General features: G+C 32.9%; 1 protein-coding gene across 1 annotated transcript in view; it reads right to left on the bottom strand.

Moving 5' to 3' along the window:
* Positions 1-24,462, bottom strand: part of LOC149416723 (RNA helicase aquarius) — a 168,344-nt gene that overhangs the window by 24,337 nt on the left and 119,545 nt on the right. The window contains exons 7-12 of the mRNA XM_089640622.1: positions 13,199-13,312; positions 11,257-11,360; positions 8,983-9,094; positions 3,909-4,122; positions 3,488-3,536; positions 751-986 (exon numbers count right to left, since the gene is read on the bottom strand). Coding sequence (XP_089496748.1) covers positions 751-986; positions 3,488-3,536; positions 3,909-4,122; positions 8,983-9,094; positions 11,257-11,360; positions 13,199-13,312 — 829 coding nt within the window. The remainder of the gene's footprint in view (positions 1-750; positions 987-3,487; positions 3,537-3,908; positions 4,123-8,982; positions 9,095-11,256; positions 11,361-13,198; positions 13,313-24,462) is intronic.

Below are 24,462 nucleotides of genomic sequence, written 5' to 3'. Positions count from 1 at the left end.
AGAGGAAAGTAGGGAAGTATCTGGCTATTTAAATCTGATCAAAGCCACGTCAAGCAATGTTTCAATTCTGAATGGTGGTCTTACACCATGGCGATACTGAGAGTACTTTCCACTCTGGAACGTGCCGCAAATATACTATATATTATTATATAGAAGTAAATTGTGAAATAACACAAATAAACCAAATAAAATTGAATTGCGCTGCCGCCGGCATTTGAACCCACCACCTCTGGCGCGCTAGTCGAGAGCCTTACCTCTCCACCACGGAAGCTGAGAAACATTATGCATTATTGGCACTTCTCAACCAAACTATGAACAAAACAATAAATACACAAAATGTGACCAAAAATATTTTGGATCAAAACTTTTGTTGACAGTTCATGTACTATTATATTGTTAATTTTGCTCATTTATGTGACAACTTGATATTTTAGAGAGGTGATTGAAACGCGATTTCTATTTCAGACTTCTCATTGACGGCGAATGATTCGAATTTTGAATGAAACTTTATTAAAAATATATATTTCCCATCTTCGGGGTGTTCCACTTTTGCCAAATGATGAAATTATAATTCATATGGCAACACAATTTCCGTTTATCTCACAACAATAAAATCCCAGGTGAGACCAAAAGTTTTTTCCAAGCTTCTGGAACAATTGATAGCGATCCGTGAGGCCCTAGAATAGTTTTCAGACCTGGATGTTCCTTTTTGACCCCCCACCATACGAAAGAAGAAGAAAAGTGACATACCAATGGGTTGCGTGGGTTTGATGGTGATCAGGAAGCAGACGTCCCTCTTGCGCAGGTTCTCCCACTCGGACTTAATGTCGCTCTTCACGGACAGGATGACGGTGACGTCGGCCCGCACGCGCGACGGCTTCTTCTCGCCGATGTTGGGCTTAGCCACTTCCACCACGGCGAAACCTGATATGGGTTGAGCCATGCGCGCCCAGCCACCAAAGAATATCCCACCATCTTCTGATTTCCTGGAAAATTTGAGATAAATAAATTTTGCTTCTCTAAGGCTCGGTTATAAGCTTTTAAAAAGATGAAAATTACTGAAGGTAGTTAGAAAGGGAGATATGTAAATACGAATGATAGAGGGAGCGCGCTAATATTTAAATATTATTATGTGTTGTGAAAATATTTTATAAATCACGACTTATTTAAAATAGAATAAAAATTTCTCGACAACTGAGTTAAATAGCATTTAAAGAAACGCTGTGAATTTTTTCATATCTGTAGTATGTTAAATAACAGAACCAAATGTGTTTTTTATAATTTTCCGAAAATAATGAGGATTTTTTTTTTCGCGGGAATTAGATATGTAATTACGTTTCGGTATCTGAGCAAAGATTATCTTCAAATTATATTTTTTTTTTAAAGTTTAAAAACTTAAAGTGTTTAAGGGACGTATGTTATATGTCGGTAGAAATTCGGAATGCTGGGTTTTAAGTTAGATTGTGATACAAAGACAGAGCAAACATTGTTATGTCCAATAGACTTAAGGCGATGCACTACGTCGTGTAATATTTTAAATTGAGCCGCTCTCAATAACAACCCTTACGTAGATGGCGATAAGGTTTAAATTCCCGCTTAACACCATCTGCCTGTTTTGATTTATGCAAGAAAAAAACATGGCCAAAAAGTGCCTTTTATTTTATTTTGTGGATGTTCAGGCATAAATATTGAATTTTTTTACAATCATTTTATAAATAACTTAATTTGCCACATTATACAATAAAATCATAGCCGAAAATGGGTTCGTAAGTAGCAGATTTTGAACTTTAAAGCAGTTTTCATAGGCCTTATACATTATTTTTTTCTGGGCTTATAAAAAGACTTATCTAAAAAATACTCGATTATTTCAAAGGCCAAGATGTATTCTACTAGCAGTATTTAATTAAAGTATCTGAAACATTTCTAGGCGACCAAATTTTCAAACCAAAAACACATGATTTTGCATTACTACATATGGCATCGCCTTAACTCAATCTAATATTCTGACTTAATTTAACAAGTTTTTAACCTCCTGTGTACTACGGTTGAAAGTCAGTGGAAACATGACAAATGAGGGTTTGAAATTATGTACATCTACGGACAAAAGTATGCTAGTATGCTGTCTAGACAAAAAATTATGTGATTATTATAAAATTATCTCCAGAAAATATCAGTTAACACATTCATTGACAATCACGCCCGTGGGAGTTGCAATATCAATCACAACGCGCTCACGGGCGATTGTTCTTTTTAGAATTTTTTTTCCTCAAACGACAAATATATTTCACATAAAACTAAATTCATATAACTTTTAATGAATTTAATCTGCGGAGTGAACTAAGTAATATTATTGCACTGTGATCGTTAACGTTAATCATATTGTTACCGTATGATTGTGAAAATAAGCATGAAAGAAATAACATGAGAGTTTAGGTAAAGCTAGTATCGGACTGTAAATTGCATTACAGCAGTCTTTCTCAAAGTGGTCGTTAACGCCCCCTTGTGCCAAAGAAAATTAGGGGGCGTTAAAGATATCTAGAATAGCGACGGCAGACAAATTCTATCTATAAAAATCCGACGGAATCTAGCTGAATTAAATGATAGTTTGTTTTACTTCCTTATAACAACTTTTTAACCGTCATTAGTTCCTCACTTATGGAAAACTGTATCGGACTATCCACCTTCAGTTTGTGCCGTGTTTGTGGCCATCGAAAGCATCCCCAAAGATGACAAAGGCCCTGAGGGAAATTATTTTCTTCAGGGCTTTCTTCTTCTTCTTTCGTATGGTGGGGGGGTCAGAGGGGACATCTAGGTCTGCGACCCAGTCTAGGGCCTCAGGCGTCGCCATGTGAACCTCATCAATCCCGCCGGGGAATGAATGGAGTGAGCTTTCGTTGACCACATGTTCAGTGGTCTGCACTGCACCACATTCACACATCGCCGACTCTTTAAGGCCCCATATGTGCATTATGTGGGCATAGCGGCTATGGGAACACCTTAACCTATTGATGGCGGACCAGGTTTTGCGAGGCAATGAGAACCCTGGCTGTCTATTAAAAAACGCGATTTTTACAACCCTGCATGAATTGACATGATTATCTTACTTGTTCTAACTTACTCACACCCAATATATCCTATCCATATAATAATGCATGTTTAAAAATTACATTTACAATAACTGTTTTTAAGATACGCAACAGATGGTAATGTAAAAAGGTAAGTTAAAAAATATGGGGGGCACTACATTTTTTTTTAAATCTTAGTGGGCCGTGGTCAAAATAACTTTGAGAACCTGTGCATTAGACCATCCTCTTGTATTTTTTAATTTAACTTACAGAGCGCCGTTTGACTCACTCGGTAAACACAATTATATGATTTGATTGTCAAACTTGTACATATCAAAAACAGATAGATCCAATAAGGAATACAAACAACATAATATAACTAATAATAACTATCTAGCTGCATAATAGAATCAAAAACTTACCAGGGAGAAAGTCTGCCAATGGCGTCTTCAATATCTTGACGAATTTCATCTGAAAGTTTAAAAAAAACAATTATTCAAGTGCGTGAAAATACAACAATTCATCCAGAGCAAATAACTTATGGCAAAGTGCAGTAATCCTTCAATATTCACAGGGGTTAGTTTAACGACCGTGGGAATGATCTCTAGTATAAAAGGGTCATGAGAGAACGAGAGGAAAGGACTATAAAAGAGTGTGAATGGTTGTCCAATGTCACGTCTTCATTAAATGTTACTCGAGATAATAGATTGTATTTACAGTATTTTAATATTGATGTTACAATTATTGTTGAAAGTTTGAACAGACATTACAATTAGGTTCCTGGAAAATCCACAAGGCAAAATGTCGGCCTGATTGTACAGACAATAGCAGAAGGTAACTCACAGGTGCTCTCCAGCCGGAAGAGGTTGAAGTTCCTGAGCAAATAGTCGTGCAGAGTGAGGAACTGCAGGTTGAGCTTGGGCAGCGCCAGACAGCCCTCGCCGCTGTAGTACTCGGTGGGTACGGCGCTCTCGTTCCACACCACCTCCTCCGTGGGGTAAAGCGGCATGGCGTTCAGCTCCTCCAGCTGAGAGATGCGGCGCGAATGGCGGGATATCTAAAACATTTGATTGATTTTTAGATTCATCAGCTGTGTTATGCTTCCTCCTCAGCCAACGTTTAGGGCAGCCTTGCAGTGTCCATTATCAGGGCGGATGTGACCATAGTACGGTAGATGATAAACATAATATGTAGTATGGTCACCATACAACATATTATATGAATCGTGGAGTTGCAAAACCAGCTCCGGAAAATTTTCTGTTGGTTTTGATACATTCCTAAAAAGTGTTAAATATGTACAATTAAAGTAAATGTAAAAGAAGTAGGGTAAATAATTCAGATAACATATTTGACATAAAATTTCGGAAATCAGATTTCCAAAATCTCCAAGGCGAGTATTGCAAAAAAAAAAGTAAAAGCCATACAGGCATTCAATGCATAAATATGCCTACAACGATGAATGGGGTTAAATTAAAATCTGAATATCATTTTTATAAATAAAAAGCTATGACTTCCCGCACCATGTTTTCTACGAAAGAAGCGCTGCTAATTTAGATATTAATATCATTTAAGTTATTTATGTTTTATACTTATTATATTACATATAATATTTATCTTAATATCTACACAATTTCTATAATTACTCATTCATACATTTCGATCCTCCCATTCAATCATCTTTCAATTTGTCATTACCATTCACATTATCAAAGCCTTTCTTTTAGATAGCCATTTTTGTAAATTTTTCAGATCAATGAGGAAATTGCAATGAGGAAAAATCACTTAAGGTTATTTTTGACACATTTATATTTCAATGGCTCATAAGGTGATTTGTGTGGGACTGTTTATCTGCCATTGATATTGTACTCATCTGAGTCTGCATATTCAATTTGAGATAAACATACTGGTGCTTACTGCAAAGTAATTAAAGTAAACAATCCTTTATTTGCTGGTCTATTAATGTTGGCAAATGACGTCAATCAAATAATCGCATTCCTAAATAATAATACACGAGGAACTGCACAGTTCATCATAAATCAAAAGCTATCCAATTACGATAATTATTACTACATATTAGGACACGGTCAAAACAATGACTTGATTTCTTGCTTTGCTAATGCTTAGCTTAGCTATTAACCTTTATGTTCCTGATGGTAAAAATCACGTTTCACCTGAAGTGGGGGTCACTGGCATTCACCATGTATCACTGAGTGATTATTTAGCTCTTTCCGCTTTAACCTGACATAGACCATTTTTGCCCAGCAGTAAATCATTGGCACTTTTATTTATTTATTTAGACGCCGTAAAAGGCTTTTACAATATACATGATTTATGTTTACAGTGGTTCACAGGAGCGAAACAGTATTATGTTAAACAGAATAATTACTGAGAAATTATGTTGAAAATTAAACAAGAATAACATCTGGTATACATAGGTACAATAGCATTTTTATTTTCAATCCGTACAGTAGTTTAGTATTGAGGTTATTGTTACCTTCAATATTGAATTTGGTTGAATTTGCTGAGAACTAAGAGTTAGCTCTATTGAAACAGGGCTGTCAGTAAGACATCTCATAACAATTTTGGGAAAAATTATAGTTTTGATTAAGTATATAAAATTATTAGATAACACTCTTCTGTCTGATATCTGATGTAAGTGCATAGTTTAGGTTCTGTGATAACTTATGAATAGAATGGTATTATGCCTAATAACATTGATAATTACGACAGAGGTATGTTATTATAGCCTTCTTATAACTATATTCCGTGCAGTTGAACACATCTACTACTTCTGAGAAAGCATTGCCAACTGCATGCAATCTAGGTATAAGCGAGTTTCTAAATGACTCAGTCCTGATATTGTTATTGAAATTAAAAAGAATTTTGGATCGAGTGGTTCTAGTGGGTATATGGAAGGTAATTAGGCTTAATATATCAGGGCTGTCTATAATACCATTGACAATTTTAAAAATAAAAGTTTTTTCAGTAATATGCACTTTTTATGAACACACACGCGCCTTGTTTGTGGTGAGGAAGGTGATGGGGATTGGGGGGGAGAGTAATTGCATCGGAATTGGATAACAGGTAGTTTTCTATGATTACCAAACTTAGAGAGCATATCGTCGTTGTTAAATCAAACCGGCATATGTGCAAAAATTGAGCTTTTGAGTTGTTGGTGTCAAAAAATTACTTTTTTCCCTTCTATTCTTATGTCGAACCGGCATATCGTATAGTTGAATAAAAATCCGTCGGATGGCGATGGGCCGATATGCATTTATGCGGGAATCGCCATTTTTTTAGCAGAAGACAGATCTATTCCGCAATACACCAGTTGCTTCAAAACCTTCAAGGGGAAAAGACGTCCATCATGTAAGTAAAACTGAATTATCTCACAAAAGTACATTTTTATTATTACCCAGATATGACTTATTGTATGACTTACTGGCAGATAATCCGGTTTGCACTTAACATAAGCGTTTATAGCAGCCTCAATTAAAACAAACCGGCATATATGCCAAAATGTCTTGTTTCCGGGAAAAATTTCTCCCAGTTAAAAAATAAACTAAAAGAGGTAAATTTAATAAGAGAACTTTAGCAAATAAGATGCGAAACTGCGGTGAGGAATACGAGTCTAAAACCCGTGGAAGAATGAATCAACTAAGCATGAAGCCTCCTTGCCACAACTGTAAACTCAAGTACACCGAAAAAAATTATGAAAACTATCGGAAAGAGATTTTTGGAATGTTTTGGGGAATGGGAGACTTGCAAAGACAAAGAAAATTCAATTCAAAAGATAGCACACAGGCAGTTGTTCCCAAGTATCAGAGGATTACATTGAATCGTAAAAGAGAAAGGTGCTCTAATCAATCATACTCCATAACGAAAGATGGAGAACAAATACCTATCGGACAGAGAAAAAACAGACAAAAGCACAGGTGTGCTAAGCTCGGAAATGAGAGGAAAGCATGGAAAGGATCGAAAATTGGATAAAGAACAAGTGAAGAGTTCAAGTAGAAAAAAATCCCAGAATTCCTAGTCATTACTGCAGATCTCAAAGTTCTCGGGAGTATAGATGGTGGAAAATCTATCGCCGAACTTCACAGAGATTATCTAAAAGAAAGAAAGGAGTCAAACCTTGCAGGAATCCGCTACTACCAGTACTTTTCAAGTAGCCAGGTTTTTCAAGTCATACAATCTTTCTTTTTTCACACCGAAGAAGTTATGTGTGATGTTTGTCTCATTTACCAAAACACGAAACAAAGTTAAAAGAGCACTCGGAAGTGGACCGATTTATTTTCCTTCCCAATACGCCATGGCCATGAAAACGGCAAAGAAAAGTGGCAAGCCTTACCTGGTTCATAGTTATGAGTCATAAGGACTTTTTTGATATAAAATATCTGAAGGACTCCCAAGTAATTTTACCTATTTTGGACGTTCGAATGTTTAAAGTAATTAAAGACGAAGGCAACTTTTACTTCAAAACATCCTACGGATCACATGCCTGTGAGGAGGCGAAGAAAAGGAATAAACGGGGCAATGGGAACGTGAATCCTGTTCTGATGCAAGCTTATTCCAAGAGACTTATCATTGATGAGAAGAAGAAAAATGGTATCCTAAAGTTAGTTACCGCCGGGATAATACTGTCAATTTATTTAAATGATTTCTTTAAACGATTGTGAAATTTTGAAGTTACCAGCAAAGGAAAAAGCAGTACATAATATGTTAATTGTTGTTTAAAAACAAATTGTGAAGCAATAAATTATTTTTTCATTGAAAACATTATCTTTTTTTTATACCTAAAACAGGTTTCAAAAGAAGAAGCCACTATTACACAAAAGCAAATATTACACTGATTTTAAAGCCATAATGGCATATATGCATATTTCTGTTAATTTAAGCAGTTTTAGATTTATTATTTTTCGGAATAACTTATTGAGTAAAACCTCAAATTATAATATTTAAATATTGAAGACAATATTAGTGATTTTTAAACGCAAATCTGAAACAGAAAAATCAGAAAAGGAAACGGTCACATCTGGGACTCGAACCCAGGACCCTTGTCTTTCCGGGACAATGCTCTACCAACTGCGCTAATGGGACCCTATCCTCATCGGTCACTTTTAACTGTATCATACTTCGAATAAGAACTACCAACGTTGTCTTCATTTTTTCACCGCACATTTTTATTGGCAACTATCTTTATGTATGATCGCAAGATTCAACCCGAACTAAATGCAATCCTAGACAGCGTCTTATAGATAAACCTATCTTATTGTTTTTATTTTTAATGTGCGACATCTATTGACTTTTTCTGCAAGTCTAGAAATGAATTATTATTTTTCGGAATAACTTATTGAGTAAAACCTCAAATTATAATATTTAAATATTGAAGACAATATTAGTGATTTTTAAACGCAAATCTGAAACAGAAAAATCAGAAAAGGAAACGGTCACATCTGGGACTCGAACCCAGGAGTATGATACAGTTAAAAGTGACCGATGAGGATAGGGTCCCATTAGCGCAGTTGGTAGAGCATTGTCCCGGAAAGACAAGGGTCCTGGGTTCGAGTCCCAGATGTGACCGTTTCCTTTTCTGATTTTTCTGTTTCAGATTTGCGTTTAAAAATCACTAATATTGTCTTCAATATTTAAGTTTTAGATTTATTTGCAACTACTACTTCAATAAGCAGTATTCGTCTAAATTTTATTAATGCGTTAAAAGGAAAATATTATATGCGAAATCTTTAAAGCGCTCTGGTGAAAAATATGCATTTTGCAGATATGCCGGTTTGATTTCACAGCGACGATATGATAAAATACAACATAGATATCGCAAAATTCTTCTTTGGGGGAAGTGTATTACCCCCGTCCGAAGCGGAAGGGTTAAAGGATGGTTTATTTATTTTATTATCATTACCAGTAATTCCCTGAGGAATTCTTGATCCACCCGATGCCATTCTGCTTCTTGTTCCGATCCTGGTAGAGGAACCAAGTTCAGATGTGTTGCAATAGCTCGCAGTTTCTCCACACTGGAAATAAACAAATCGTGTACTACAACTATTAATTTTTTATTTATTTATTTATATAACGCCCAGAGGGCTTTTACATGGTTGGTAGTATAATTTTAATTTGACAGATACTTTGAAACATAAAAAATAAGAATAAAATTACATTTGATAAAAGCTATGCAACAAGTCATACAAACAAAAGAAACAAAAACAGAAAATTACAGCTATTTGTAGGTTTACATGATGTGTTTAGGAGTATTGTTGAAATAAATGTTTTAAATGATCCACAAAACTTGCCAAGTCGGTATTGAATATGTCAACATCACCCATTTTTAAACCATTCTCGTCAATGCATGATTACCCGAATATACATCCCCGAAAATATTATTTCCCCAGAAATAGGGAATATTTCTGTGTTCTAAAATTATACCATTAGTCTGAAAATTATTATTTGTGTGTAATACTGATATCAAGAAAACAGAGTCAGCAAGTAAGTAGGTACCTAACGAGACATAAGTCTGCAATTTTAAAGTAGCGACAGAGTGAAAATAAATAAATTGTCAATTCAAAATTAGATGCAAAAGGGATACATTTTACAAGGAAAATTAATAGGTACTACTGTTATGTGGGTCATGATTTAAATGTTGCAGTTCATTTAGGTAGGCGACACATTACGCTATACGCATCATGGCTTGCCCTATTTCAGCATATCGCTAGCCATACACTACAAATGGGAATGTATGGCGAGCGATGTGTTGAAATAGACCATGCCACAAAAATGTAGCATGGTCTGTCACAGGCATTTTTGTTATAATTAAGTATAATTTGTAGAAGTCCATTTTAATTTTACGTTTTCCATAGTATTATTATGTATTTAATTTACAAAAGAAAAATTATTTATAAACAAGTGCTGTCGTGAAATTATCATTAAGTGTGCTAGAACTTGTTTATAAATAAACAGTTTTTTTCATAAATTGTATATATAATATTAATGAATACATAAAATAAAAAAACTAAATTTTGTTGCAGTTCGACTCAATAGGTTTTCCTCTTCTGATGGGTTGTATTTCTGTGAGTATTTCCAAGCCAATACAAATTAATAACAATAACAATATAAATTATTAAAAAAACATTTTCCTTATTGTGTATAATGGTGTTAGGCAAAAGAAGTGTTGTTCAAATATATAGGTATTTGAATTTGTTCGATTTTCAGTTAGGAATGAGTATTTATTTTTTTCTTTGATAATTTGAATAATTGAATTTTTTACAAACATAATATAGGAACTTTAAATTCTTCGAATACACATTCAGAGGGGAAGTCTGGAGGTTTTTTTAGAATAGGTTTTATTATGAGTTTTTGAGCAATTTCTATGGGAATCAGATTAGTTTTGTAAGCTGCTCCCCAACTCGGGGTTTAGAATCACAGGGGCCTATCTGCAAAAACCTAGTTTTAAGATAAACTCAAATAAAGATTGTAATGCTCTTATGCTCAACTGTACTTCTTAAACCGCTGTATGTATGAGATAGAGTTTTGTGTCAATAATAAATATGATTAAGTCATTACCGAAATGAAGCTTTACTTAAAACACCAGTTTTTGTAGTTAGGCCCCTGTGATCCTAAGCCCCCGAACTGATAATGGCATATTGTAAAAATGCGTAATATATTGCGTGTAGATTTTTCATTGATAAGAAATTTCTAATTCGTTAGAATGATTAAATTAGGGCAGATGTGATCATTCCATTTTAGGTTTTTATCAATGATTATTCCTAGACATGTGATTTTATCAGCTGTTTTCAGAATTAAATAGTGATTAGGATCGTATTGTGTGAGAGAATGATCATGAAAGATTATTTGAAGATTTGGAGGTATATTGTTGTGACATATTTCATATCAGGGATAAACCTTGGACAATAATCCACCCCTATAGAAACATATTGTTATCTGTCAGATAACGATATCTGCATAAAAAAAAAAATAATAATAATATAGTTGTTTTGACGCATCACCCATTGAAAAAAATTATTATTATTTCGATATTAGTGTTAACAAGAATTGTATTCACCATCATATCTTTACAAACGAATATGTGTAACTTCTTAGAAAACATTATTTTATTACACAGAATTTACATTCAATAATATTTTTTTTCTGAAAAAGATAAAAGAGAGAAATAAACACCCACCTCAAATTCCCAAAGTGCTTTTGCAAACTTTCTCTGGTGTCAACACTGGCCACATTGGCCAACGAAAACATCCTCAAATCTGGGAATTTCGCAAATGCGGCTTTCTGGAATTAATAAAAAACAAAATATCAATTGAGATAAATAAAATGCGTAATAGGGGATTTTGGCTCTAAGTACTGGAATGGCAGTTTGAAAAAATATATTGTTTCCGTTATGTATGTAAAGGCATTTTTTTCTTCAATTTATGGCTTTTACCACGCAAGAGTGTTCTTGAAACATTAAAAAAATAAGCTGTGAAAATCTGTGAAAAGTTGCAAAAATAAGTTAAGTAAATCCCTAAATTTAAAATGAGCGCTTCTCAACACCATTATTCTTATCAAGGTATAAAATTTTTTAATGCACTCCCATATAAAATAACATCTGAAAAAAATTATAAAGCCTTTAAATTACAAATAAAACAACTTCTTGATCAACCAAATAATAATTATAAATTTTAATTTGATTTTTTACATATCTACTGATAACAGGTACATATTAGTAGTAATTGATCAAATTCAAATTTTAATGGTACCTACATACTCAGTATATCATTAACTATTTCATAAAATTTATTAACTAAAAAAAATATATTTTTCTTCTTTTACCATATCCTCTAATATTATATCAGCATTCGAGCCACCAACAGATTATTGTCGCAACTTATTATGTACCTCCGCTTGCAATACTATCAGCTCTGTTTACTCCAAATGAATAAAATAACTACATGTACTTATACCACCTACTACCTACTTATTAATCGAAATGTAATAATATTATTTTATTTTATTTTTATTCTTAAATTAATGTTCAATGTAAATAAATATATTCTTATATTTATTTACATTTACTATCTATCTAATTTAGTAACATCTATTGTAGTCTATTTTAATTATCTATACTTTTGTTATCAAGCTTTATACATTTTGTTTATTTCTTACTTTGTAAATAAAAACTTTCTTTCTTTTCTTTACCCAATATAATATATTGTAATGGCACTACTCCCCAAATCAAACACGAGAAACGTTTTTCTCTCTTGAATTGGGTAGTTACGTTAAAAAGAAAACATTTTTATTGTAATTAGTTTTTTGTTGTAATTTAACATATTTATGTTTTTGTATAAAAGAAATATATTTTTAAATAAAAAAAAAAATAAAAAAAAGTTGTTTAAATTCATCGCCCAAAATTCGATCCTGATTTTCCCTCTTCAATTGCCATTTAAAAAAAATATCTTTTAACACCAAAAATGTATTTGTTGTGCCTTTCAATTAGTACTTGTTCATCAACAAGTGGATATCAATCTATTTGAAGCCAAAATTGGAAATTGAATAGATTCACATCTTTAATTTCCGTTAAAAAAACATCTTGAAAAGCAATTTTCGACCACAAAAAAATGTCGAAACAAATGGAATTCAGACTATCCTTGATACATATGGTATCAGTACTAGTATTAGCACTTACCCAAAGACTTTAACCAGCGATCTCTGAGCATATTTGTAGTAAAAATGAAGATGCCATTTTGCTCTCCGATGATATTTATTTTTAATAAAATTCAACAACAAAAAATTCTCATCACACGTCGTCACTGGGTAACAACACCTAGAACAACGGTGGTCTAGGTGCTGACAAGTGTCACGCATTTGTCAGCACCGCACACACGAAGGTGAGACAGAGCGCGTATCACGTGATATGTGTGGCAGTGTGATCAGTTGCTTATCAATATAATTTTTGTTTTTAATTGAAAAAATTATAATTTTTTCAAAGTCTTCCGTGTACGTGCTGATACAACCTGTAAAATGAACATAATTGCTATTCAGTCAAATAATGACAAAGTATAATTTAGTTTTAGTCAGGCCATGAATTTTTAAGGGTTGTAGGTGTAGCTCCAATGATGAAGATATTTTACCTGTAGGGATGTGATTCTCGAGTAGTGGTCCAGGGTCATGTCTCTGTCAGTGAGAGGATCTCCACTCTCGTCACTGATCTCGAACCTGGCGTAGAACTTCAGCATCTCCAGGAGCTGAGAATTAAAATAAAATAAAAATCAGGCGTTGAAAAATTGATCTAAATTATGACATGTTCAATCCCCCCTCCTATAACTCTTTCTATAACTTTCTGAAATAGGTGAGTTTCTTTCTGAATTCTAACACAGCATAGTAGAAATATAATATATATTTGCACAGCGCCCTTGGGGTGATTTTTCACAAAAAGGTCGCTATAAAAATCATCATAATATGATAATTATTATTTTTATTTTTCGGAATAACTTTATTGAGTAAAACCTCAAATTGTAATATTTAATTAATGAAGACAATATTAGTGATTTCTAAACGAAAATCTGAAACAGAAAAATCAGAAAAGGATACGGTCACATCTAGGACACGAACCCAGGACCCTTGTCTTTCCGGGACACCGCTCTACCACTGAGCTAATGGGACCCTATCCCCCTCGGTCACTTTTAACTGTATCATACTTCGAATAAGAACTACCAACATTGTCCACATCTCCATAATCTACAGATCTGTCCTGATGAAAAGCGCCAGGGGAATAAATTTATAGTAAGGAGAAGCATCGCTAATCGATTATAAAAAAAATATATAATTTTACTAAATTTATTAACGCCCTTTTTAGGGGCTTTTACATAGGATTAGGAACAATTATAATTTTTTCTTACTTTTTATATACAGGGTGTCCGGGGGTAAAGTGGACTAACTTCGGGGGGAGTGATTCTACGTGATTTTAGAAGTAGAAAAAACAAATAACTTTTTTCGAAATTCCATCGTTTTGGGGTAGTTTTTAGGTAAAAAAAGTTGAATTGTTTGTATGGGAAAATAAATATACTACCATGGAAAAATATTTTGGTATGGAAAGAAAAGTTGGAATTTCGAAAATATTATTAATATTTTTTACTTCACCGCCCGAAGTTAGTGCACTTTACACTCGGACACCTGTATATGTCCCAGTAACAATCTTTTGTATTTATTTAGTGATAAATTGAAGATGTCCACAGGACTGAGCGTAATTATTACCCTCCTAGTATTCTGGGCAATGAGGGTTACATAAATGTGGTAGTTAGTCCCAGAAAACTTATCAATGCAAGCAATTCTGAACTATCAAGTGCATCATTTAGAATTTTATATATAAATACTACGTCATTCAAAAGTCTTCCGTCCGACAATTTAAGCACTTTCAGATCATTTAAAAGAGTGTTGTATTTAAAAAATGGCTGGAATATCCATTTTAAAGGTAATAATTAATTTTGTATTCTTTCAAAAGCACGTATGGTATTGTAATGTAGGTTCGATACAGGAAAATAATTGTACTCAAGTTCACTTCTAACAAAGGCAAAATATAACAAATTATTATAAGCAGTAATTATTAGCCTGAAACTATAATAATAATTTGTTATCCTTTGAGCTTTGCATAAAATCTTGTCTACTAAACATATGTTTTCCTTTAAAAAAAAATAGTATTTGACAAGTCAAAATATTTCACCATTAAATGAATAAATAATAAATATATCTTAACAATACCTTTCCTACAAACATAAATTTGGTTCTTTTCAGGTGAAAAAAAATCAAAAAGCAATAAGTATTGATTGAAATGGGATGGTCCAATGCTCTGTAGGAAACTCGCTTGCACAGCGCGGGTGTAAACTGTGCACCCTAAAGTTTAAGTTTAGACTTACGGAATTCAATACTTCGTTTGTGTGAAAGCACTATGAAACAATACATGATTATTACTTCAATGGTGAAAGCCTACTTCATGGCGAAAGCCAGAGTTGTAGTGTGAAAGCCAGAGATGAAATACTAGTATTTATTAAATTATTTGGCGGTTAAAAATAAGCCGACGTAGCACAGTAGTCCCGTGCATCTGACCAGCAATCAGAAGGTGCGGGTTCAATCCCCGTCAGCGCCATTTATTTTTTCTCGAAAGATTTTTTCTATTTATATTTGTGTTTCAGGCTAATAATTATTGCTTATAATAATTTGTTATCCTTTGTGCTTTGCATAAAACCTTGTCTTGTAAACATATGTTTACCTTTAATAAAAAAATAATGCAATAAATAAATTAAGAGTAATAAGTAATAACCTAATATTGTTGAAAGTTCTAGATAACTTGGTTATAAATCCAAACATATGTTAGCCCTTGCGTAGTTAACATTTGAAAGATTTGATTGAAAAGTGATGCCTAATTCATATAATGTCTCAGGAACATTCTAATTTATTAAAGATCACAGAATGTTTACATCTCTACATTATTGTTTTGGTTGGTTTTTGGTGAGATATATAAATTACTTTATATAACAGATACTAATTGATATGGTTATTATCTTTATGTACCTAAAAAAATATGTTTATCGGCGTACATCCTGAATGTCAAAGATTGCCCAACTAATAATTTATGTTCCTGACCTTGTCGAACCCGAAAAAGAAGATATGTAAATACATTTTTGTTGATAATGGTAAATGTAAAACAAATTGCAATTACATTATAAAATGTTAAATTTTAATTTTACAAATTATTATGATTTATTTCTTAATTATTCATTATTTTCTTGTTTTATTATATAGTTTGGTGCAACGATCAATATTAACACATTGAGTCCTAAAGTCTTTTTGAATAATTTGAGTCACTAACAAATATTTAACAAAAAAATAACTAACTAACTTTCATGCCATTTTCTCCGCAGGGATAGGCAGAGAGGACGGACCTCCAAACAACTCGGTCTTAACACACACTTCTTGCCTCATTCACATTCATACACCGTCTCATACATACTCTTCTATTATTCTAACTCTCGACAAGGCCAAGATCAGATACTCGAATATCTTTTTTTAATTGGCAATTTTTTTGATACATACAGGTACATATATAATTATACAAAACATAAGGCAGTCATAAACATCTGATTCACTTGATCGTGTCATGTCTTTCTTGGGCGTCCCCGACTTCTGTTACCATTCGCATTTGACTCATATATTCTCCTTACACTCCTTTCTTCGCTCATTGGCTCTACATGCCCAAACCATCTAAGCGTCCCTTTATTAATCTTACGCATTACGCTTACATCAGCCTAAATAAAAATCATAAAATATTTTATAATTAGACAGGTTGTACAAGATGGCGAATAAATTGGCTGGACATTGAGTTTTATTATACTCAAAATATAAAATTTAAAAAAACCTGTGAAGAAAAAAATTTAATAACAAATATGAAGAATACATGCAGTGGCGTGCAGTAACTTTTTTCGAAATTCATTATTTTCCAAAATTAATAAATTGTTTCTTTCAGGAAAGTTATGTCTTATAAAAAAAGTTAACAATTTTAGTCTCATAAATTGCGAAAAACTTAAAAAAGTAACCTAACGCCACTGGCTCCGAGTTTCCGGGCATTATGCATCATTGTAAAGCAAATAACGTAGAAGTTAATTATTGCTAACATTATCGTCTGGCGACAGCTGTCAGAATTTACGTGATTGAGGTTAACATCTGCAAATAAATGCTACTTACTTATCTTGATCGTAGGGTTGCCAAAACACAGAAAAGCTGTTTGGGTGGGTAGTTAAAGGCATTATCTACATCTCTTTTAAATACAGTATTTGATAAGATTTGAGTGTTGTCCGTTTGATTAATAAAAAAATAAATATTTATATATATATATTTAATTTGTATATCCCGAGATTAATGCTAGATGTTAGGTTTGTATCAGAAAATACTCCATAGTGCCTCTAATTTAAGATTAATGAAATTATGGAGTGAGTAAATTAATACTTTGTCGATTTTTTATCAATATTAAAGTTGCTGAAAGAACACAACAAATGCGAACAACTAGAATTAACTCTACATTGAACTTTGTGGCGGTACGTACAAAAACTTCTTTTGGTCAAAGAATATATTTATATCAGGCACCACTTATTTTTAATATTCTTCCAAATCATATTAAGTCTACCAATTCCTTAGTCAAATTTAAAAAGTTAATTAAGATTTTAGTATTGACAGACGTTTGTCTTAATATTTTTTCATCCTTGTCCTTTCTTAAATAATAAGATTTTATTTTTTATTCCCATTTGCTAAAAACTGAATGTCACCCTATCTGTCTTTAATATCTACTTTGCTTCTTCTTTCGAATAATGATTAATGATTAGTTATTATTCAAATATTGTTACAATATACTGTCAAATTACCCATCTGGTAACACATCTAATACTTATTTTTTGTTTAATTTTGAAAAATTTTGTGTTTGTATGTAGAATTACTTTATGTTTGTGATTACTCTATGTTTGCTTCACTCAAATGTAAATTGTTAACCTCGATACAGGCTTAGTCCTAGTGAGGTTGATTTTTATGTGAAAAAAAAGATGAAATAAATAAATAAATTAAAATGAATGACAAAATAATATTTCGGCATTTTACGTCTGTAAATTGAAAAACAATCGCCATTTCTAAACTCCCATAATACAGTGTGACTTAGGCACTTCTAGCATAAACCCCAAATATACATAACATAATAGATTTCAGATTATTTATATTATATTATCGCGAAAAATATATTTTTTTTTAAATTTAAAACTTCTGACAGTGACGGACATATATATAATGGAGTAATAATGCCTATTAGTTCGATCATCTCCAGAAAATTTCCCACAAAAAAACTCAACACATAAATACGCTACAATGTTCACAGAAAACTGATCCCAAAAGCAAATAAAACTATATTTCAAAAAGTGCCACACTACATGCCCATTAATGTATATAACAACCTTCCACGTAGCATCAAACAAATAACCGACATACTCAAATTTAAATCATCACTAAAAACATTTCTTTTAAACAAATGTCACTACACTTTAAATGATTACATTACATAAATTAAATACCTGTTTATTTATTTTTTTATTTTTTATTTACATATATTTGTTAACATGTAATTGTTGGGTTTTTGTAATATAATGTGTATTTGTTGGGTTAGCTGGAAGAAATAGGATGTACCTATAAGCTATACCCTTTGTACTCTTGTATATTTTTGTGCGATAAATGTTTTTTTAAATTTGAATTTGAACAAGTAAAAATTATAGTTGTGTGTTTTTTATTTGTTTTAGCTAATTTTTTCCTACATAATATGATATTGTACTTCTGGCAACCAAACAAAAAGATACAGTCTAAGTTATTAGGTTGCAAATAGAAATATTCCAACAATTTTATTGACATCTAATAATATACAGCAAAACGGAACCGTTTACGCGTCCGTTGAACATTTACATTGACGAGACAATACTCTAAATAAAGCTAGAACCTTAACGCCGTTGGTGAAGCAGCCGTGCACAAAAATATGCGACGCACGGCCCTGGATTATTGGACAGACCTGCAGCTGAATTTTCCTCATTAAATCTCTAAAATAAAGAGGGAATCTTAAAGACATACGTGATGAAGTCGTGTAAAACAATTTTCAGTGCGCGGCCCGGCGTAATGGACGGACCTACGGCCGACTTTGCCCTGGCAGGCCTAGAAAATCGATCTTTCCGTGGGGTTGATTTTAATTATTTCTAAAGAACCTGTTACTAAAATCCGAAATGTTTCTAGATGGATCTCTCAATAAGTTACTAATTCATCGTCTGAAAATCTGTTGCTTACCGCTAATTTTATAGTTGAAAAACGTTTTATAAAATTTACAAACAAGAAAAAAAAGTTTCTTTTTATTGATCTTAAATATAAATAACTTATATTTGTAGGGAAGGGTCTACAAACATATGAGATTTTAGTAATACGTTCATCAGAAATCATTAAAATGTGAGCGTCGAGCAAACCCCCGTCATTAGCGTCTTATGTCGTCTTAATTTTAAAAGTCATTTGTTATACGTTGTAAGGTATTTAACCTTTATTTAACGAATAAAATCGACAGATAAATATATTTATGTTAAAGTAGCAGAGCCGCATAATCGAGTTATGGCATTTGATAGCTTAAGGCCCCGTAGTAACAATTCAAACATGGTTTGAAAGGGAGATATGTAAATACGAATATTAAAAAAAAAAACGATAATAACTAAGCGAAAATTGTGAAAATATTTAATAAAACACGACTCGTTTGAAATTGAGCAAACATCTCTCGACAAATGCTTTAGTTGCATTTAAAGATACACTGCGAATTTTCATGGCTATAGCATATTAAATAACTGAATAAAACATGTTTTTAATAAATTTCGCAGCTTATTTTGCGATTTTTTTCTATCGAGAGAATTTCATATAATTAACGTTTAGGAATAACAAATGTATAGATATTACCTTCAAATATAACTTTTTTGGAACTTAAAAATTTAAAGAGTTAAGGAGAAACTTGTTATAAATCGGTATAAATTAGGTATGCGGGGGATTAAGCCCTCGCTAGAATCATAGATTCCGCAACTCTTTTACTTGAATTTGATCGTTAACGTAGAGGACTGTTCAGATAAAAAACATTTTAAATAGGTAAAAGTGAAGAAATAACAATCAAAAGATATGGTTGTAACCCAGATAAGGACATATAATATTTACTACTAGTAAATAGACAGTTTACAACGTTGTTAGAAAATTTTATACAGAAGAGTAAATGGTTTTCCCAATAAATACAGTCACATGTCACATTGTATTTAATACTGTAAATTAATGATTATTATGGGATACAATAAACGCAAAAGTTGCTCTAAAGGGGGCGTCAGTCCTATCGTATTATTGAAATTTGATCCAGGTAGGTATATTTATCGTGAGTCAGTATCCATGATGTCTGCGTCTATCAATAATAATAATAATAATAATTGGATAATTTGATTAGAGTTTTTTGTGTGAAGAATCACCTCAAGAGCAATGTACAAATATGTAAAGTGAAAATATGAAAAATAATGTCTCATCTACACTCGTACGAGAATGTAGAGGTAGCACTAGGGCTCCATCGCCTCGGGTAAAAACATCTCGTTGATCGTTTTGGAGAGTCGCCCAGCCAAGAGTGTAGAGCAGGCATTATAAAATAATAAACAGCGTGCCCCGGAAATATAGTACGGAGTAATAGTGTATTGGCTCATACCAAAACTGGTCATGAAAGACGGAGTGGAAGGCCAAAGGGGCGAGGACGTGGGACATTTTTGTGGTTGAAGGACATTCGTCAATAGATAGGTGTTTGAGGTGTGGGGGAGTTTGACAGGATGGTCATCAACTTTCAAGAATATGACATCAAAGAATATATAGTAGAGAGGAGTTTGACAGGACGGTCATCAACTTTCAAGAATATGACACCAAAGAATATATAGTAGAGAGGAGTTTGACAGGATGGTCATCAACTTTCAAGAATAGGACACCAAAGATATAGTAGGTACGAATTTATGTTATATAACGCTTGTCCTTTCATTAATATGGCCAAGTGACACCGATTTTTGGAAAAAGGTGCTTTTTAAAAGTTACAAAGTTTTAACTATAAACCTTCTCAGTGTTTTACATTATCTAATTTTGGAAAAATTAATATAAATCTAAAAAATCACAAATTTTCTTCTGCTAATAGTAAATTATATGTACCTTACCTAAGAAAATTGTGTTATTATAATTAGGGAGTATTTCACCATACTCTTGATAGCTTATCCATAATTAGGGAGTATTTCACCATCCTCTTGATAGCTTATCCATAATTAGGTAGTATTTCACCATCCTCTTGATAGCTTATCCATAATTATGGAGTATTTCACCATCCTCTTGATATCTTATCCATAGTTAAGGAGTATTTCACCATCCTCTTAATAGCTTATCCATAATTAGGGAGTATTTAACCATCCTCTTGATGGCTTATCGATAATTAGGGAGAATTTTACCATCCTCTTGATAGCTTATCCATAATTAGGGAGTATTTCAGCATCCTATTGATAGCTTATCCATAATTAGGTAGTATTTCACCATCCTCTTGATAGCTTATCCATAATTAGGGAGTATTTCACCATACTCTTGATAGTTTATCCATAATTAGGGAGTATTTCAGCATACTCTTGATAGCTTATCCATAATTAATGAGTATTTCACCATCCTCTTGATGGCTTATCCATAATTAGGAAGTATTTCACCATACTCTTGATAGCTTATTCATAATTAGGGAGTATTTCACCATCCTCATGATAGCTTATCCATAATTAGGGAGTATTTCACCATCCTCTTGATAGCTTATCCATAATTAGGGAGTATTTCACCATCCTCTTGATAGCTTATCCATAGGACAACGTAAATTATAAATCTTAAGCCTAAGTATTAATCACCTTGCTCTATTTCTGAGAATTTGCAACTTATTTTGTTCTGACAAGTGGCAAGTGACACGTACTTTGCCTACTTTACCTACTTTGCCTGTGGTCAATACTAACCGTGAAACTATCCGTGACCGAGCAGTGCCTCAGTTTCAAATTACCATCCCCGCTAAAACTGGAGCAGTGATGGAGTACTTCTGTTGCCGTTTCTAAAATATATTAACAACCGCTGTGGCATAGCGGTAAATTTCAGGACTCCGGAACCGGCCTACAAAAAAATCCCCCCACACAGCATCCCGGACTATGACATAGGACCCGAGCGAAATTATTCTCATTGAACTTGGAAACTCCTGTGTGGATCTGACATGAAAAAATAAACATCTCATATTATCATCCTAAAGACCATCGTGTTAAAGCTAATGTCTCAAAAAGCTACGTTTGCGGATCCAGATTACTAACAATTATCATGTATTCCCTCCACGCAGCATCCCCAAAGATAACATGGACTCTAAGGCAAATTAATTTCGTGTGTGTAGTTAATATTAAAAAAAATCAACCTACACCAGTAACATTTAGGTACTTAAACATTTTTTGTGCACACAGCATAAGAGTCCCAACTGTTCGCAGCCAGTGGGACTATGGCAACCCCAATTGAAGTATACTGTAAAAGGGAAGATCGGAAAGGACCTGGCTATTCAGATTTAGTCACTAAACACGGCTAATGCAATTTCAAGCAACGCATCTATTTTAAACGGAGAAAACTCACTGACATGAAATATTGTTAGTTTGTGGTAAAATTATTTGTTTTCCTGTTAAAAATGGGACTGTATAACGAATGATTTGACAAATTTCATGACAAAACCATCAGTAAATCACGAATATGTTATTTATTCCGACAAGGACACATGTGTTCATATATATTCTGAATGACTAATATTTTATTAGGAAACGGTCATGCAGTCACATTTTAAAGAGTATAAAAAAAGCCGTACTCAATTTTCTCCGTGTGGTGATTTTTCAGCAGGGCGATACTTGGAAACGTCCATCACTTTGGATCTGAACACCACATAAATATAAAACCAATAATCATTGTCGTTGTCATTGGACTACCATGCGCAATTGTGCAATGAAGTGATCGGAAATCAATCAACAAACGTACGAAAGCACAATCGCCATTATTGATTCAATTTTACTGACGAAATTGCAAAATTATCAATCATCAAGAAAAATAATAAAATCATAACATAATACACAGAAAATTTTATTCTTTATAAGGTTTAGCAAGCGATAGAAATGTAGTTATCGAAAAAATATTTTTTACAACGTGATTATAAAACATCGACCTTTTTCTACTTTCTATAATTACAAAATGCATGTATTATACAGGGTGTCCGGAAACTCGTAGTACAAGCGGGAAACTGGTGAATCTACATCACATTTGGAGTCGATTTTGTAGTATATTTTTTTTTGATTTGAGCTTTCGTTATCGAGTAAATCGAGTTAGAAGTTGATTTTTTTTTTTTTAATCAAATTCTTATAAATTATTACTGAAGATCAAAGTACCCAACTAATTAAAACTATTTGAAAGTAAAACAAATGAAGAAACTCGGATTTGAAGCATTATTTTGAAATCACCCTTCATTTAATCCGGTGTAATCATAAAATATTTCTGCTCTGCAGGGTTAAAACATCTGTTGTTCAACCCTAAACACCAGAAAAAACTTTAACCCTAAAATAGCCGAAAAATATTTTTTTTTGGTTTTTTTTTTTTGTGAAAATGCTCAAATCAAAAAACTTTATGTTTATTTGGGTTCCCCATGTGGTGTAGATTCTCCTGTTTCCCGCTTGTACTACGAGTTTCCGGACACCGTGTATATGTAAACCTTCAGGAAGAAATTCTCTAAATGATAGTGAAAACCCTATGTCAATCCGTTGCGTAGTTTAGAAGAACTAAGCGCACAAACAGACAGACGTGGATGGTCACTTTATTTTATACTATTCAGAATTTTCATTACAGAGATATGGCGTTAAGTATTCCTCGAGCGTCCCCGACTTCTTCTGCCATTCAAATCACTATCTGGCACTAATGGCACTAATAAGAACAAACGTTAAAATTTTCAGCGGTATCGGTCGACTACTTTTCAAATTTTTATATAAATGTTAATATTAAGGTGGTGTAAAACAATGACGTTACAATAATTCAAGACTTGTCATTCTCTCACAAAATTAAGGAAAAGTGTGTCAAGTTAGAAACACTCTTTATGTTTCCAGTAAATTCTTAATTCAAACGATGTTCATGTAAGACAAAGATAGACTTTCAAAGAATATATGTGTACGAACGAAACAAATGATAGGACCGAGCGATGTTTTCACGAGTGTGACTGAGATGACAATATTATGAGACGACATCCTGCCAGTAGGTATTCCTTATTTGTTTTGGACGCACGCTATCTCACTTTCTCTAATGGCGCTGACAATCTTCAGGAAACAATGGAAATAATTATTTTTTTTATACGACTAAATAATTTTCGGGTATTTAAAATGAAGTGTTAGTCCTTGCTATTATTAGTGTTTGCCGAGTAATTAAAACACTTTCTCGTTACAAACGAGGGCATTTTGGAAGCCCTTTTAAGAAAATTAACTTACCTACGACATTACGTGACTCGTGAACGTTTTGTACTAAAATTACGAAATCGAAAGCAATACAATTGACGCACTTTTTGCTTGCCACTTTGAGAGTTCTACAGCGCGTCTACAACAAATGTAGATTAAATTGTAACTTCATTGGTGTATAATAGATATTTTCTATTTTAGCGTTTTTTTATTAAATACAATTATTATTAACAATGTTATAATTATGTAAATTCATAATTTTAAGCTAGCAATTTGATTCTTCAATTTATTTTTCTTTATTATTC

This window comes from Hesperophylax consimilis, chromosome 16 (assembly GCF_061612785.1).
Source record: "Hesperophylax consimilis isolate HC1 chromosome 16, BYU_Hcon_1.0, whole genome shotgun sequence".
Classification (NCBI taxonomy): Eukaryota; Metazoa; Arthropoda; class Insecta; order Trichoptera; family Limnephilidae; genus Hesperophylax; species Hesperophylax consimilis.
Note: the sequence above shows the minus strand (reverse complement) of the source record. Positions and strands in the feature narration are given on the sequence as shown.